Genomic DNA, 14786 nt, shown 5'->3' on the forward strand with positions numbered 1-14786 from the left:
TGCTTGCCTGTCACTCCAATTCTTAGCACAGGTTCACCAGGTATAGTATGGGTATGACTAATCTCCACTACAGTGACTTAGAACCCAAATCCTTTGGTGATTAACAAAGCCTTGGAGCAATTTGACCTTTGGGGATCCCAGAGTACTCTGCTGGTACCAAACATCCTGAGGATCCTTCATTACTATGTTGTCATCACCAAGGCCAGTAGCTGTCTACATGTCAGCCCTTCAAGGTAGACCAGACTCAAAAACCAAAGTCATAAATACTAAAACTACTTTTATGATAGCGTAATAGTAACAGAATCTTGCAACTTTAAATGTGCCTCCCCATTCCCTGTCTTGATCCTAGATAATTTACTTTCTCAAATTCCATTCCTGCTTTGGGCTGAGATTTCTCTTAACTGACTGTTGACTTGGCTGCAGCTCTTCCTCTTCTTCCTCAGGGTTATTCTCACAGCAGATTATACTAATCTCCTCTCTGCTACAACTTGACAGGACCTTCACCTGCATCTTAATATGTGAGCTGAATGCCTTCATACTGAACTAGCCATAAACAATAAACTTATTTTGGACTATAAAAGAAGCCATGGTATGATGTGACTAAATGTTGTCTGAACACTGAGATTGCAAAACTATGTTCTTATGACATTAGAATATCACAAGCCCAGATTAACGCTCTTCATGGGGAATGACCATGATTGATTTGGTAATATTATGAGATGGGATAGGGTTTGAATGTTTAACCCCTTTACTCTTTTTTAAGTTTTATTAAGCTTGTTAGCTGTACATATATTCTAGTGCAACAGAAAATCATGCTGGTGTAATTCAGAATCATTGCCAATTGGGGGGGGGGGTGATCTTGGATGTCTTTGGGGCCAAAATAAAGGGACTAGACACTGCATATGGTTAATGAACTAGAAGTTGATCATCACTACAATTAATAAGGGAATTCTGTTCTTGAAAATGTAGTGACAACTCTGCCTAAAATAATATATACTTCATCCAACAATATTCTCCCTTCAGTTTAGGAGATTTAAGTGTATTTGATACAGAAGACAAACTATACATTTCCCTGGCATTTCTTTCCTCATCATCTTTGTGCATGTACATGTGTGTGCATGTTTTAAAACATTGGCATATACTAATACCTTCATTGATATCATATTTTTATTTAATACACTTGAACTTTGAAAATATTGGCTTGCCTCAAGTGGTCTACAGGGATCCATGATTTAATAGTCTATGCAAATAGATAGAAATGTAGCTTATTTGTTCATGTATTCAGCTTGTTGGTGTCAGAAAACGACAGACACGGGTTCGGTTATCCAGTAGACAGAAGTTTTTATTGGGCACGTTTGCAAAGGTGGGTCCCTCCCGCAGCAATGGAGGAACCCCGAAGCAAGGTCTGACAGGTTTTTATACCCCCTATCTGTCCTCCCCCTCCTACGAGGGCTTGGCTCACAATCTCACCTTTTTTACCGCCCCGGAGCGCCGCTAATTAACCGCAAAACCGCAGACATTCCACTTTCCGAATCCAATCAGCGCAATACACATTCCAATCCCCACTTGCCCGACAGCCGCCCCCTGCCGTTTCTCTTCACTCTGGAGCGAACGTGCCTCTTGCCTGCAGTCTTTCCTCCCTCCTGCCGTCCCTCTCCACTCTGGTGCGAGTGTGCCTTCTGCCCATCCTCCCTCCTGCCGTCCCCCAAGGCTGCCCCATGGTGCACAGCGCTCTCCCCTAGCAAACATGGTTCGTTTGAGGCCCTCACTTCTCCCTGCCTTCTCACAATCCCCCTTTTTCTTTTCACGCCTCTGTTGGGCCTCAAACCTGGCTAACAGGATTGCTCCCTCGTCCCGGACCCGGGGCTTCACACACTGGGACAGGTAATTCCCACAAGCAGGGAGGCATTGCATTAAGCAACATACTAGGACCAGTAAGGCAATGAAGCCAATGGCTAGTACAGAAAGTTGTTTTAACCAAGCAAAGTTAGGTAACCAACTAGTGAGCCACGACCAATTCCATCCCTCTGGATCCTCGGATATGCGAGAGGCTAAGGTCTTCAACTTGGCTAGTTTTGCTTCAATATAATTCTCATTGTTGGTTAGGTTAAAGCAACAAAGACCTTGAAAAGATTCACAGCCTTGTCCTGCCCTTAATAGGAGATAGTCTATAGCTATCCGATTTTGAATGACCGCCCTCCTGATCTCAGTGACTTCTTCAGTGAGGGCTGCAATGAGAGAGGATGTAAGGTTGACACTTTTAGCCAGGAGGCAGGCCACCTTCCTTAGGTCCAGATAAGTTCTTCCGCTTAGTGCAGGAACCCCTACTAAGGAGAGGGCCAGAGCCATGGCTTCTGTTTTGGACAAGAGTGTCACATCACTCTCACAATCAGATGGCAGCTCCCTTTTTCTTTTTTCTTTTGATGGGTGCGCTTGCATTGGAGGCAGGGCATATAGAGAGGTCAGGCGCCCTATGGCACAAGGGTCCCCTGAACTATAGGCTGGAACATAGGTGTAAGCTTCATGTCCACATAACAAAAAGAAACCTTTAGGTAGGTATAGAGGGGTTGAGGCGTAAGGGATATTATAGACCCCTCCACAAGTGAAAGCAGGACCTTTTGAGGGCAATGGGGGGGTACGGTTCTGGGTATTATTGAAATATACACATTGAGTTGCATTGGTTATCCCCAAGAGATTTAGAGCCATTTGCCTTTGATTAGTCCAGGGTCTTGGTATGGGAGAAGACCCAAAATGATAGAACATCCCCCCCCCCACGGGGATCATCCCCAGTGATCAAAGCTGTCTGTGCCAATTCTACGCCTTTATGTTGGTCATCTCCTCCCCTGCCTTAGTTCAGTTCCTTTTAAGTTTTACTTTGAGTCCGTCTCCCGGTTGGGCAGTCCATGGTCGGGGGTCGGGAGCTCGCTTAACCCGATGGTAGTGGGTCCAACCCCCCTGTCGGGTCCGAACCGCTGATTCAGTTGTCAGGAGAACTTGGTATGGTCCCTCCCAAGACGGCTTCAGCTTCTCATCCTTCCACGTCTTTATCAGGACCCAATCCTCTGGCTTGTGGGGGTGTTGGTCTTTCAGCAAGGGGGCCGTTGAGCGAGGAGTCCCTGTTTTCTTAGAGACAAGAGAGATTGTGACAGTACCAAGAGATACTTTCTCAGGAAGGCATCCTTTAGCTCGGGGATAGGCTCTCCCATTGGAGCCAGGAAAGGACTTCCCATCATCAGCTCGAACGGGGAGACCCCCACATCCTTGCGAGGGGCTGTCCGCATTCGAAGCAGGGCAACCGGAAGTGTCTTTGTCCAAGGTAGCCCTGTTTCCAATCCCAGTTTGGTGAGATGTTGCTTCAACACCCCGTTGGCCCTTCCCACTTTCCCACTGGAGTCAGGATGCCAAGGGGTGTGGAGTTCCCATCGAACCCCCAGGCTCCAGTACCACGGCTTTACAGTGTCTATCAAAGCCTGCACCCCCCAGTGAGACCCTTCGTGCAGTTTCTCCACCATCCCCCTCATGTCAGCACGGCTCACTACTGGGGTCCCCTCAATTGTAACCCAATGACCTGCTTCCTCCCTGCAACCTTCCCTTTCCAGCAGCTGTGAGTAAACCCCGTTCCAGCCAAATTTTCCCGAAAGTGTGCACTACTCCCCAGGCGTATCGCGAGTCTGTGTAGACGGTGAGGGACACTCCCTTTCCCAACTCTAGTGCCCGTTTCAAAGCGTGCACTTCACACAGCTGAGCCGACCAGTCCGCTGGTAGTGCCCCCTTCTCTATTGTCTCTCCCTCCGCCGTCACTATCGCATATCCTGACTTCCTTTGTCCCTGCTCTACTCGGCTAGATCCATCCACAAACCAGACCTCACCCTCCTCCAGCGGGACCTCCTGCAGGTCCTCCCGGGTCTTTGTTTGCAGCTGCAACAGGGTGGAGCACTCGTGCTCCGCCGGCTCCCATTCTTTCCGCTCCCCCGCAAGAAACTCCGCTGGGTTCAAATTCCTGTCTGTTCCTACCACCACATCAGGACTTATCCGGAGAACTGTCTCATATTTCAACATCCTTCCTTCTGTCATCCAAGCAGCCGCCTGCTGACTAAGCACACTTAAGATCTGATGGGTTGAATGGACAATCACGGGGCTCCCAAAAGTGAGTTTTTTCCCTTCTGTCACTAGCACAGCAGCGGCAGCCACTGCCTGCACACAAGTCGGCCATCCCCTCACCACTGGTTCTAGGGCTTTGCTCAGGAAGGCCACTGGTTGATATTTCCCAGCCCGTCTCTGAGTCAGCACTCCAATGGCAGTTCCCCCATGGGCTGTAACGTATAGGTGAAAGGGGGGCCAAGTTCGGTAGAGCCAGAGCCGGGGCCGTCACCAGGCTCCTTCGTAATTCTCCCCACTTCTCTGTGTCCCCGTCTGTCCATTCTACCCTGTCAGATGATCCTTTCAACTTCTCATACAGAAACTGAGCCTTGCTCATGTACTCATCTATCCATAGCCGGCAATATCCTACTAGACCCAGAAACCGCCGCACCTCCGTTTTAGTATGAGGGGGCTTCAACTGCATTATCCCCTGTATCCGAGAAGGATCAATCAACTTCTCGCCCTTCCGGAGTACATGTCCTAAATACTTGACCTCCCTTTTCACAAATTGGACCTTCCCTTTTGACACCTTCAATCCTTCCTCAGCCAACCAGTTCAATAAAGCCACTGAGTCTTCTCTCACCTTTACTTCCTTCTCTCCAGACACCAACAAATCATCCACATACTGCAGCACCCGAGAACCCCCAGGGGCCCGGAACCCCTGGAGTTTCTCTTCCAATGCCTGTCCAAACAAGAGGGGCTCTCGGTGTACCCCTGGGGCAGCACCGTCCATCTCAGTTGTTGCTTCAGCCCACGCCTCCCATCCCGGGACAGCGGGTATTGGGCTTGCCGCAAACCCGTCACCCCTGGTTTCAAGGGGATGCTAATTGGGGCGATGCGAAACCGCCCCGCCCCCCCCTCCCCTGCCCATACCTCAGGGTTCACAACCTCCACGTCCGCCTCTCGCAACAAACACATCCTTTCTGCCTGTTCCACATTCCACAGCTCCACTACTAGACTACCCATTAGATCCCTTCCCAGCAAGTTCACTCTCGCCTGTGGGATCAGTAACACATCTGCAGTTACCTCCTTCCCATTCCACTCCAGTCTCACTCCCTCCAGTACGTCTGCCTTGACCGGAGAGCCTCCCACCCCCATCACCGATACCGACGTGCCCCGGGATTTCGCAATCTCTGGGATCGGTTGGCACAGCGATGTTCGAGAGGCTCCGGTGTCCACGAGGAACTGCTGTTCCTCGCCAGTGGGACCCACCGTGATGTTTACCAAGGGTTCCCCGTGGGTCCCGGTTGGGGAACCATGACCCCCCTAGTCGTACAGGGGGAAACTCCTCTCATGTTCTCCCGATGTTCAGCATTATTGGGATCCCAATTTGGGTCTGCCAGAGGGAATTTAGTATCTGCGGCCGGGGCATTTGGGACATTTGCATTCCTTCGCTCCCAAGCCCCGAGCGCAGCTCGCCAAATCTGGCCCCTCTCTTCTGGCGTATAGAGGTGGGCTAAAATGTAATTCAGTTCCCCCAGGAGTATTCCACCGGGCCGAGAAAAAGTTCCAATTGTTCGGCGGCGGTATGGGCGTTCTCTTGCATACGAGGGAGGGTCTTTTTTAATTCCCTCAACTCACTGGGTTTGATGGGAACCGTTACGTAACTGGTGACGGTCACCCCCTGTGCGTTCGTTCCGTTCGGGACTTCCCGGACGGGGAAGGCACTGGCCGACCTTAGAATAAAGGGCAAGTTCTGAATGTCTTGGTTCAGCTGGTCCAGCTCTTTCCGCAGCCCGGGATAGGGTGGGGGCGCCGGAGGGGGAGCGGTAGGAAGAGGAGGAGGAGGAGGAGGAGGTGGCGGCCCCCATTGAGGTCCAGTCAGCCAGAGGTCCTCCTCATCTTCCTGTTCTTTTTGGACAAAAATTTTGGCTAACTTGGGTCGAGGCCCCTCCCAATGAACATGGAACCAGACTTCCACATAGGGTTCCTGTGTTAACATTTTATGCTCCACAATGTAGTTTTTTTTTTTTTTTAGTTGGGTCACCCAGTAATTACTGGGGATTCCAAGAGTATCCCAATGGTAGGGGAATTCGGGGTCCACTAGTGGATATTTTGGCCATTCTTTAGTGCACAAAGTTATCATGGTCGGTTTTTCCAGACCCCTGGTGAATGGACACAACCAGGGTGTCTCCCATTGTTGCAACAATTGTCCTAATGGAGAATCCGTGGGGATTCCCCCTACTGCGTTTTTCCCACTGGCCCCTGGCCTTACACTCTTACTCTGCGCCTTACCCATCCTTCCTGACTACGTTTCCCACCTTACAGAAGGTCCCGGACTCTTCTGTCCCCTTGCGGCGTCCAACGCCTCGTAACCACGCTAATCTCCCCGAGATTATGGGTAGGCTGTACTCACCAGACCTCCCGGAGGTCCCCTCGTCAGCCGACTTCCTCTTTACTTCTGTCTGACTGGCGATTGGAGTCCCGTCCTGGACCCGACTCCGAGGAAAATGGGAGACACCTCAACGGGGTGTTATGGCCGATTACTCACCGGTTCCCCACAGTCCGGTCCACGTCGAGGACTCCTGCCTGGCTCGCCAATTTTGTCAGAAAACGACAGACACGGGTTCGGTTATCCAGTAGACAGAAGTTTTTATTGGGCACGTTTGCAAAGGTGGGTCCCTCCCGCAACAATGGAGGAACCCCGAAGCAAGGTCTGACAGGTTTTTATACCCCCTATCTGTCCTCCCCCTCCTACGAGGGCTTGGCTCACAATCTCACCTTTTTTACCACCCCGGAGCGCCGCTAATTAACCGCAAAACCGCAGACATTCCACTTTCCGAATCCAATCAGCGCAATACACATTCCAATCCCCACTTGACCCGACAGCCGCCCCCTGCCGTTTCTCTTCACTCTGGAGCGAACGTGCCTCTTGCCTGCAGTCTTTCCTCCCTCCTGCCATCCCTCTCCACTCTGGTGCGAGTGTGCCTTCTGCCCATCCTCCCTCCTGCCGTCCCCCCAAGGCTGCCCCATGGTGCACAGCGCTCTCCCCTAGCAAACATGGTTCGTTTGAGGCCCTCACTTCTCCCTGCCTTCTCACATTGGCATTTCTAACATACAAGTAGATCATAGGGCACCACCTAACTGACCAACACTCTGTTTTGTACATAATGTTATCATACAGTATATGAGTCTCAACATGTATATGCTTCTAATACTTCATTTTGTGATTTCATGAACTGAACTACATAGTGTAATTTAAATGATCATTTTAAAGTGGAAAAACCTCACAGAAGATCTACTAGGAAATAAAGAAATGATACAGCAATGTGAGGTCTTGATACTTGGCTACACAATAACGGTACTTAGCAGCTAACAGTAACTCATTCTCCTGCAACCCATTAACACCAAGTGGGTCATTACCTGCTAGCAGAAACTATCATCAATTCCTTCCTAGCTTTTCAGAATAACCTATAATTCTGTATATACGATTGGGTTTAAGCCTCACTGGATTTTGTGGGACTCCTCAGTAAACTTGCATGTGATTGCATCCTCAAGACCCAAGGTGTGAGGTGATTTCAAAGACAGATAATTGGGAAGTGGGGGAGTTAGAGAAGACTTAATTATGCCCTGAAAAGAAGTGTTACATCATCCTATCTCATTGTTCTTTATCATTCTAACCCTTCACATTGAGTTATTTATACAAAGAGAAATCCAAGATATTAGAATTTGTTAAATATAATAGCATATCTCAAAGACATTTCTAAACATGATTTCTCAGAAGTCTGAATGCAGTAGAACCCATTACATAATCCAACCTGAATGAAGATTATGGGTGTTGTCTCACTAAAAACAAAAATAATATCAGAAATGGATGGAGAACAGACACCCGATTAACCTCAAGTCTCTGGCCAGTTTCACTATATTCCATAGTACTGAGATGTTTGTTAAGGATTTTGAATCACCTTGGTGACAGTACATTCTTATGGCCTGAATGTATATTTTGCATTTAAAACAAGAAGAGGTACTTGGAATTACTTAATATTGTTAAGGTGTGGTTTACTGTTACATCTCATTTAACTGTATAAATGTAAACATTTAGGCAAACCATAGGTATTCTAGTAAAATAAGGAATAGCCTGTACAAGGTTGATCAGTCCTAAAATGAAGGTTTCTAATAGTTCTGTGGGTTATTTATTTGTTTATTTATTTGGCTTGGTATGCCACTGATCACCAATGTTTCCATGTTTAAAGGAGGAGATTTCAGCAGTTGTTTCCATTAAAAAATAAACAAACTGATATCTCTGGTCTTCTTCAATTGCAGAAGAAATTCATCACCTATTCAATTGTTACAGTAGATGGTAACATCTTCTCTCTAGTTGGCTAGATTTAAAATGAGTTGAGTATTCAGCTTTTCATTGCATCCTGTGTGTAACCCTGGTTTCAAGAATGATGGGCTCTCAGAAAAATATTGCATGGCACACACCCTTTCAGGAGACCTTCTCTACCCAAAGGTTTATTTTCTGGCAATAGCAAACAGCTGGGAAACTACCGTTTTTAAGTTTCTCATAATACTTGAGAACGAGGGCACAGCAAAAATAGAGTGAAGGGATGGTAAGGAAAACTATAAGGTGTTATGAAGAAACAAAAGCTCCTAAATAAGCACAAGACTTTAAATACTTATTTCTATAGAACTTTGAATTTTTGGGGTACTTGATGAAATCCATTTTTTTTTCCTCCAGACTTTCAAAATGGTGAGTTGTAGCCATCCAAAGTCAGAAGGGGAGCCAGCAAAGGGAAATCCTAATGAGATTTGCCTGAAGCTACCATGTGCTGATGTCAGGACTGCCTCTCAGCCATATGGGTTTTACCTCAGCCAGTTGGTTGAAAGTTCTGTCAAAAACTGGCTACAAAACCCCACATACAGTATACAAAGGAACTGTCTAGAGCTCCCCAACTGAGAATCCTACACATAAGCCCCCAGATGCAGATACTTAATCCTTGTTTGTAGCCAGTTTTGATCATTCTTGGCATGGTGCTAGATCCTGAAAATGTGTTGGCACCTGTTTGTGCCTAAGAACTGTGTAACTATTCCTTAATTTATGGACTAAATCAGTGCATTCAGTCAGTGGCCTCACAATGAAAACCCCTGACAATGAAGCCCTGTCAGGTTTTTGGCAACAGCATCCTGGAAGACATAAAAACAAGTTTAAACACTATCATTTGTGCATAATTCTCTCCTGGCATCTCTCTTCTGCTGCCACAATTTGCAGCCTGAAACCACTTATTTCTCTTCTCCTGCCTCTAGAAATAGTCCAGCCTTAAGTGGATTTAATTCCAACCCAGAAGAGAAACAGCCTTGTCAGGGCTTGGTTGTATGTGTGTATTTGAAACAACAGGGCTTCCATTTGCTGCACAGCTGCATTGCTTTGAAACTTGGGGCTCAGCCAGAACCCTGTACCCACCGAGAGCTGTCTGGAATGATAAACACACAGCTGCCTGTGGAAAGGGCCACAAGCATAATAGATGGCCATGTCTCAACTAGACTCTGTCTGGGCCTACACAAACTATTAATCTGCTGTGTGTATGTATTAAGTATTACAAAACATGTGCAAAATGGGGATGGCTGGCAATGAGGGGATAGCAAGAAGCTGTAAATATTTTCCAAAGGTATGTGCCAAGGCTGATTTACAGCCGTTAAGCCCTCTTGTTGCAAATAGTTCATAAAGCCTATGACCTAAGTACTTGCCCACAGGGCCAGAATAACATTTATCTAGTATGAATTAATGTGTTTCAACCACTAATTCAATTTGGCTAGCTAATTCTTATGGTTTTGGCACAGCCTGACCTCTGCAACAAAGCAGAATTCTTACAGAGATGACTCACGGTTCTGGCTGTTTTGTTTCAGACTCCTAAGTGATGTTTGAACAAAGAGGTCTATTGGTGGAGCAGCCATAAAACTCTATCTTGAGAAAAGGTTGGGATCAGCACTAATTGAAACTTCCTTTTCATAGGTGACTGATCAAAACCAGCTGTGAACGTCAACCAGGAACATATTTAGATATACTTTACATTACAAAACCAACAAATCCAGAGCTCTGCAGCTGAAGCACTCATATTCATCACAGATATAATCCTTCTAGATAGCAAGTGACTCAAAAACTCTTCTACTCTGAAGCTATCTCACAGCACCTAATGAATCATATTGGCATTATTATGTTAACAATACTCCTTATACGAGAAAGACTGAACCTGAAGGCGGATCTAATGTACCTAACATATTTAGGTAATGCTAAACTCCTTGGCTGGTAGTATTTTACTGGTTCTTCTTTGTGCTTAACTGGCTTAGGTCCAGCAACTGCAGCAAACTTCAGTGATACCAAAATTATGTCCTGTGCACATCATGTCAAAGCCACCATTACATACTTGTGCCCCAAGTAGGTTATAAATTCATTTTAAATAAGTCTACTGGATGGTAACTATTAGTTACTCACATTATAGGTGTTTTCCCAATTAACAGAGCAAAAATTTTCTCTCTGAGGGGTATGTGTGTATGTTTAATTTAAGGAACAGTGAGGTTTTCACCTTTAGTGACATAACTTCTTTTTATAAAATACCTTTCCTTCTACATTTCAAGTATCTGTTTGAAATGTAGACAGCTCCAGACAGATGAAGTCATAGGCATTGATACAGATAGAGAGAAGGGGGTGGAAGGACTTTGAAATATAATCAATAGTTTCTGCATGATCCAACAAGGGGGAGTCTGCAGAGAAAACAGCTTCTCTCTGTTTCTCAAATGTTCTCAGGCTCAGTTCTTTCATCTTACTTTGTGCCTCAAGTCTAAAGTGTGAGTAGCTTGGCTGTGGTACATCTTTCTCAATCAGCCCAATTGAGGACTGTTAAAAGGTAAGCATGGTTAAAAGAAACAGTGGCATGCAAGCCTTGGTCCTTACTTTATTCATTGTCAGTATGCTCTATTGGTTCATAAAGGCCACCACCAAAAAGATACCTCTGCCTTTTAATAAAAGTACAGTTAGAAGGCCTCCTTCAAAATAATGCTTATAGGTAGAAAATAAGAAACAGGCACAAAAGAACATAATTTTTTTAAAAAGAAGGAAACTATATGATACGTATAATATGATACTTATAGAAAGAAAATAGCTTACTTTTTAAATAACTCATTAGATCTTAACCACACAAATTCATTAGTCTATCTTCCCCTTTCACTGAAAAAAATTCAGTTCATTTGCAGAGTGAACCCACATCTTCAGTCCAACAATATTTTTTATACATCCTGTGCATGATAAAATTCAATGTTCTTCATAAATTAGTAAGGATCACCTTAATCCATAAAATGCTACATAGGCCTCACTGAAATAATTGAAATTCTATAGCATAGGGTGTCTGCAGGGGAGGTAAAAAAAAAAAAAAAAGTCAAGATGCCATCATGCAATTGAGGCCCTGTCCTTTATTTGTTTGTTTATTATATTTGAATGCTGCCACAATAAAAAATAACTCTTGACTACTCACATAAAAATAAAAATAAAACAACCCTATGCAGAAATAAAAACACAGCAGCACTACAAAAATAGAAAGAAAATGAAAGATGGCAACAACTCCAATCAGGGGAAGGCTGTCTGAAAAATCTTGGTCTTGAGTGTGCCTGATCTCCAGAGGGAAGAGCTATGGCACAATGTCAGCATTGTAACACAAAACCAGCACCCCCTTGCCTCAGCCCCCCAAACCTCCAAAAATGTGGGATTTGCAGCAGTTTGTCCTGGCTAGATCTATTCGGTCAGACTGAAGTTGCCTGGAGAAGATGGTGCTGAAGGTATCTGCGCGCCAACCATGAAGGACTTTATCAGTCAAAACCAGCACCTTGAATTGGGCCTGGAAACCAATGCAGGGTCCACAAAACTGGTGTAATGTGCTCCCAGCATCAGAAGCCCAAAAGTATACAGGCTGCTTCACTTTGAACCAATTGCAGCTTCCAAATATTACATTACAGAAATCTAGAAGGATGTGATAAGGGCATAAGTTACTGTTGCCAAGACCTCCTCCTTCAGGTAAGGCCATAACTAGTGTGCCAACCAGTGTTGGTCATAGGCCCTTCTGGCCACAGCTTCCATCTGCTGATTCAGCAGAAGCCATAGTCCAGCAAGACTCCCAGTTTGCAAACCTGCCCCCTGATGGGTAGTGCCTGCTAAAGATAGAGTTATCCTTGCTGGTGGTCCCAAAGGATACCATGGTCAATGATGACAAGACCCACCAAAAGATCTAACAAGACCAGAAGAGATGTACTTCCCTATTCTAGGTCCTGACACAGGACATCCAGGAGAGTGACCAATGCCATCTCTGCCCCAAAACCAGGCCTGACTGAGAAAGCTCCAGATAATTTGCTTCCTCTAAGGTGCTGCAAAATTGATCCACCACCACCTTCCCAGAAAAGGGAAGATCGGAGACCAGTCAATAGTTTCTAACAGCACTGAGTCCAGGGTGGCTCCTTCAGGATGGGGTACACTACAGCCTTTTTCAGGCTTGCTAGCAGCTTGCCCTCCCACAAGTTGGCATTAACAATTTCCCAGACTGAAGTGCTAATCAACCTCCTGTTTCCCATAGAAGCCAAGAGGGACAGGGATCCAATCAGCAAGTGGCAGAGGACAATTGAGACAGCACCCTATCCACTTCTTTGGAGGTCAAAGATCAGGAGTCCCAAATAACAGGGCAAGATGATGCCCCAACCACCATTATAGACAGTCCACATGGAGTCAAGACTACATAAAATCTGAGTGACGTAGTCAGCAAAATGCTATGCCAACTGGTCACAGCAGCCAGCTGAGAGATTGCAAGATGGATTCTTCCCCAGAACAGAATTCACCACCCTGTTATAGGCCACTGAATAATAGGTGTCTGATGTTATAAGGGAGGAGAAGTAAGCATGCTTTGCCTCCCTTAACACCACACTGTAGGCCAAACATCAGTCAGATTCACTTCTAAACTTCCTCCACCTGTGTTCAAGGCATTGTTTCTGGTACTTCATCTCCAGAGGGCTTCAGTAAGCTAAGGCTCCATCTGGGGTTGCCCTCATAAAGAGGCCACTGGAGGGCAATAATGTCCAGTGTCTGGCTTGCTTCCTTGTACCAGCTGCTCACAGAAATCCCCAAGCAACTCTGAAAACCAACTGGCTCCATTAGGTGTCTGGAGCAGAGCATCCAGCCTAAGCTCACTGCCCTGGGAGGTCCCAGGGAGGCAACCAAATGCAACTGGACCAAGCATGATCCGACCATGGAAATTCCCTTCTATCTCCAGATTCTTCAACACCTGTTTGGACACCGCCCACACATATCAGAGCTGAGTGCTCCACCACCAATCTTGAGACCAAATCAAGCACCTCAAGGAGGGAACCTGAATGGCAGCAGGGAGTTTGGTGTACAAGCAAAACCCCTAACTTGTATCTATAGTTCAGCATCACAAATAAGCACCCACCTTTCAATATCTCCACAGCAGTGTACTTGGTCAGAGTCAAGTCTCTCTCATGATCAGAGCCACTACCCCGTCCCAGCCATGGTATAGAGGCTACTGAAAAACCTGATAATTAGTTGGGCAAATTTCCAACATGATGACATCATCACCACTGCCCAGCCAGATTTCAATTATACATGCTGCCTCTTCCAACACCAAACTGTGGATGAAGATGGGTTTATTGCACACATATCTGGCATTAACCATCAGTACCTTGAGGCCAATGGCACCAGCAGCCTGACCACCCAGTCCCCAGGGAGAAACAAGCCCAGAAGTTATTGTTGTACACTTCAACTAATGAACTTTGTTGTTTCATTCACCTGGAACTCAACCTAAACCCCATTACTAAGAGGAGAAAATTGCTGATTCTGGGGTGACTGAGAGCAAGCTGTTTAACTTCTATGGCACAAACACAGAATGGACATCACAGAATCTGCATGTATCAGATGGATTATAAAACCTAATAAATAGTAATTGTAAGCAAGAAGCATGGTTCTGGGTCACATTCTCTTGGTAAGATCAACCTATAAAATCATACCCAAGTGTATGGGATATTAGGATTCACCCATGGACTCCATTTCAGTGCACCAGTTCAAACAGCTCCCTTCACAGGTAATCCAGGGCCCTCCTTTGCAGATTGAAAAGTAAAATTTCATTAATGAAAACAATTCTTTTTCTTTCATTTAAGCATGACCACACTCTTGGAATTTTTCAAACTAGGTGGGGATTTTCCTTTGCAGCACAATGCATTCTAAACTCTCTTTTCTTTGTTAAGTGCACAGCAGAGAGTGTGGGAGCCATTTAGGACACATTCTATGCAATTAACACTTTTCACCCATTGATATTATGCTGTCTAAAGGGTTTCCTTTCCCTGGCTTTGTACACTACTCCAATACAACTCCTCCAAAAGCAGCTTTGCTGTTGTTTTTTGGGTGAAGGTTATTATATGAGAACAGGCGATAGATTTTCTTGAACAGAAGGCATCAAATTAACTGTAAAGGGAATGAAAGCATTTCCTTATATGTTCCAACATGAAGCAACATATACATTGTGATCCTCAACAAACAGTAATCAGAGATGCTACTATAGAGAATTTAATAGCAAGTTAGTTCCACACATACATCTTGGATTCAGAAATATGCACACATGAAACAGATCTTTCTTTTTTCTTTTCTTCTTTTCTTT

At 45.5% G+C, this 14786-nt stretch overlaps 1 protein-coding gene across 3 annotated transcripts in view; it reads right to left on the minus strand.

The window, feature by feature from the left end:
• The window catches only part of LOC112542064 (uncharacterized), a 148695-nt gene that overhangs the window by 15871 nt on the left and 118038 nt on the right, over nt 1-14786 (minus strand). For 2 of the 3 annotated variants that reach the window (XM_088130054.1, XM_088130055.1), the window contains one exon: nt 1325-3123. The exons of the other annotated variant lie outside the window; for it this stretch is intronic. In XM_088130054.1, the coding sequence (XP_087986180.1) occupies nt 1495-2784 (1290 nt within the window). In that variant the 5' untranslated portion in view covers nt 2785-3123 and the 3' untranslated portion in view covers nt 1325-1494. Of the gene's footprint in view, nt 1-1324; nt 3124-14786 lie in introns of those variants that run through there. 3 annotated transcript variants of the gene reach the window in all.

The sequence above is a fragment of the Python bivittatus genome, unplaced genomic scaffold (genome assembly GCF_059951505.1).
Source record: "Python bivittatus isolate LINGU-HERP-01145 unplaced genomic scaffold, Pbiv_v1 ctg000850_np1212, whole genome shotgun sequence".
NCBI lineage: Eukaryota > Metazoa > Chordata > Lepidosauria > Squamata > Pythonidae > Python > Python bivittatus.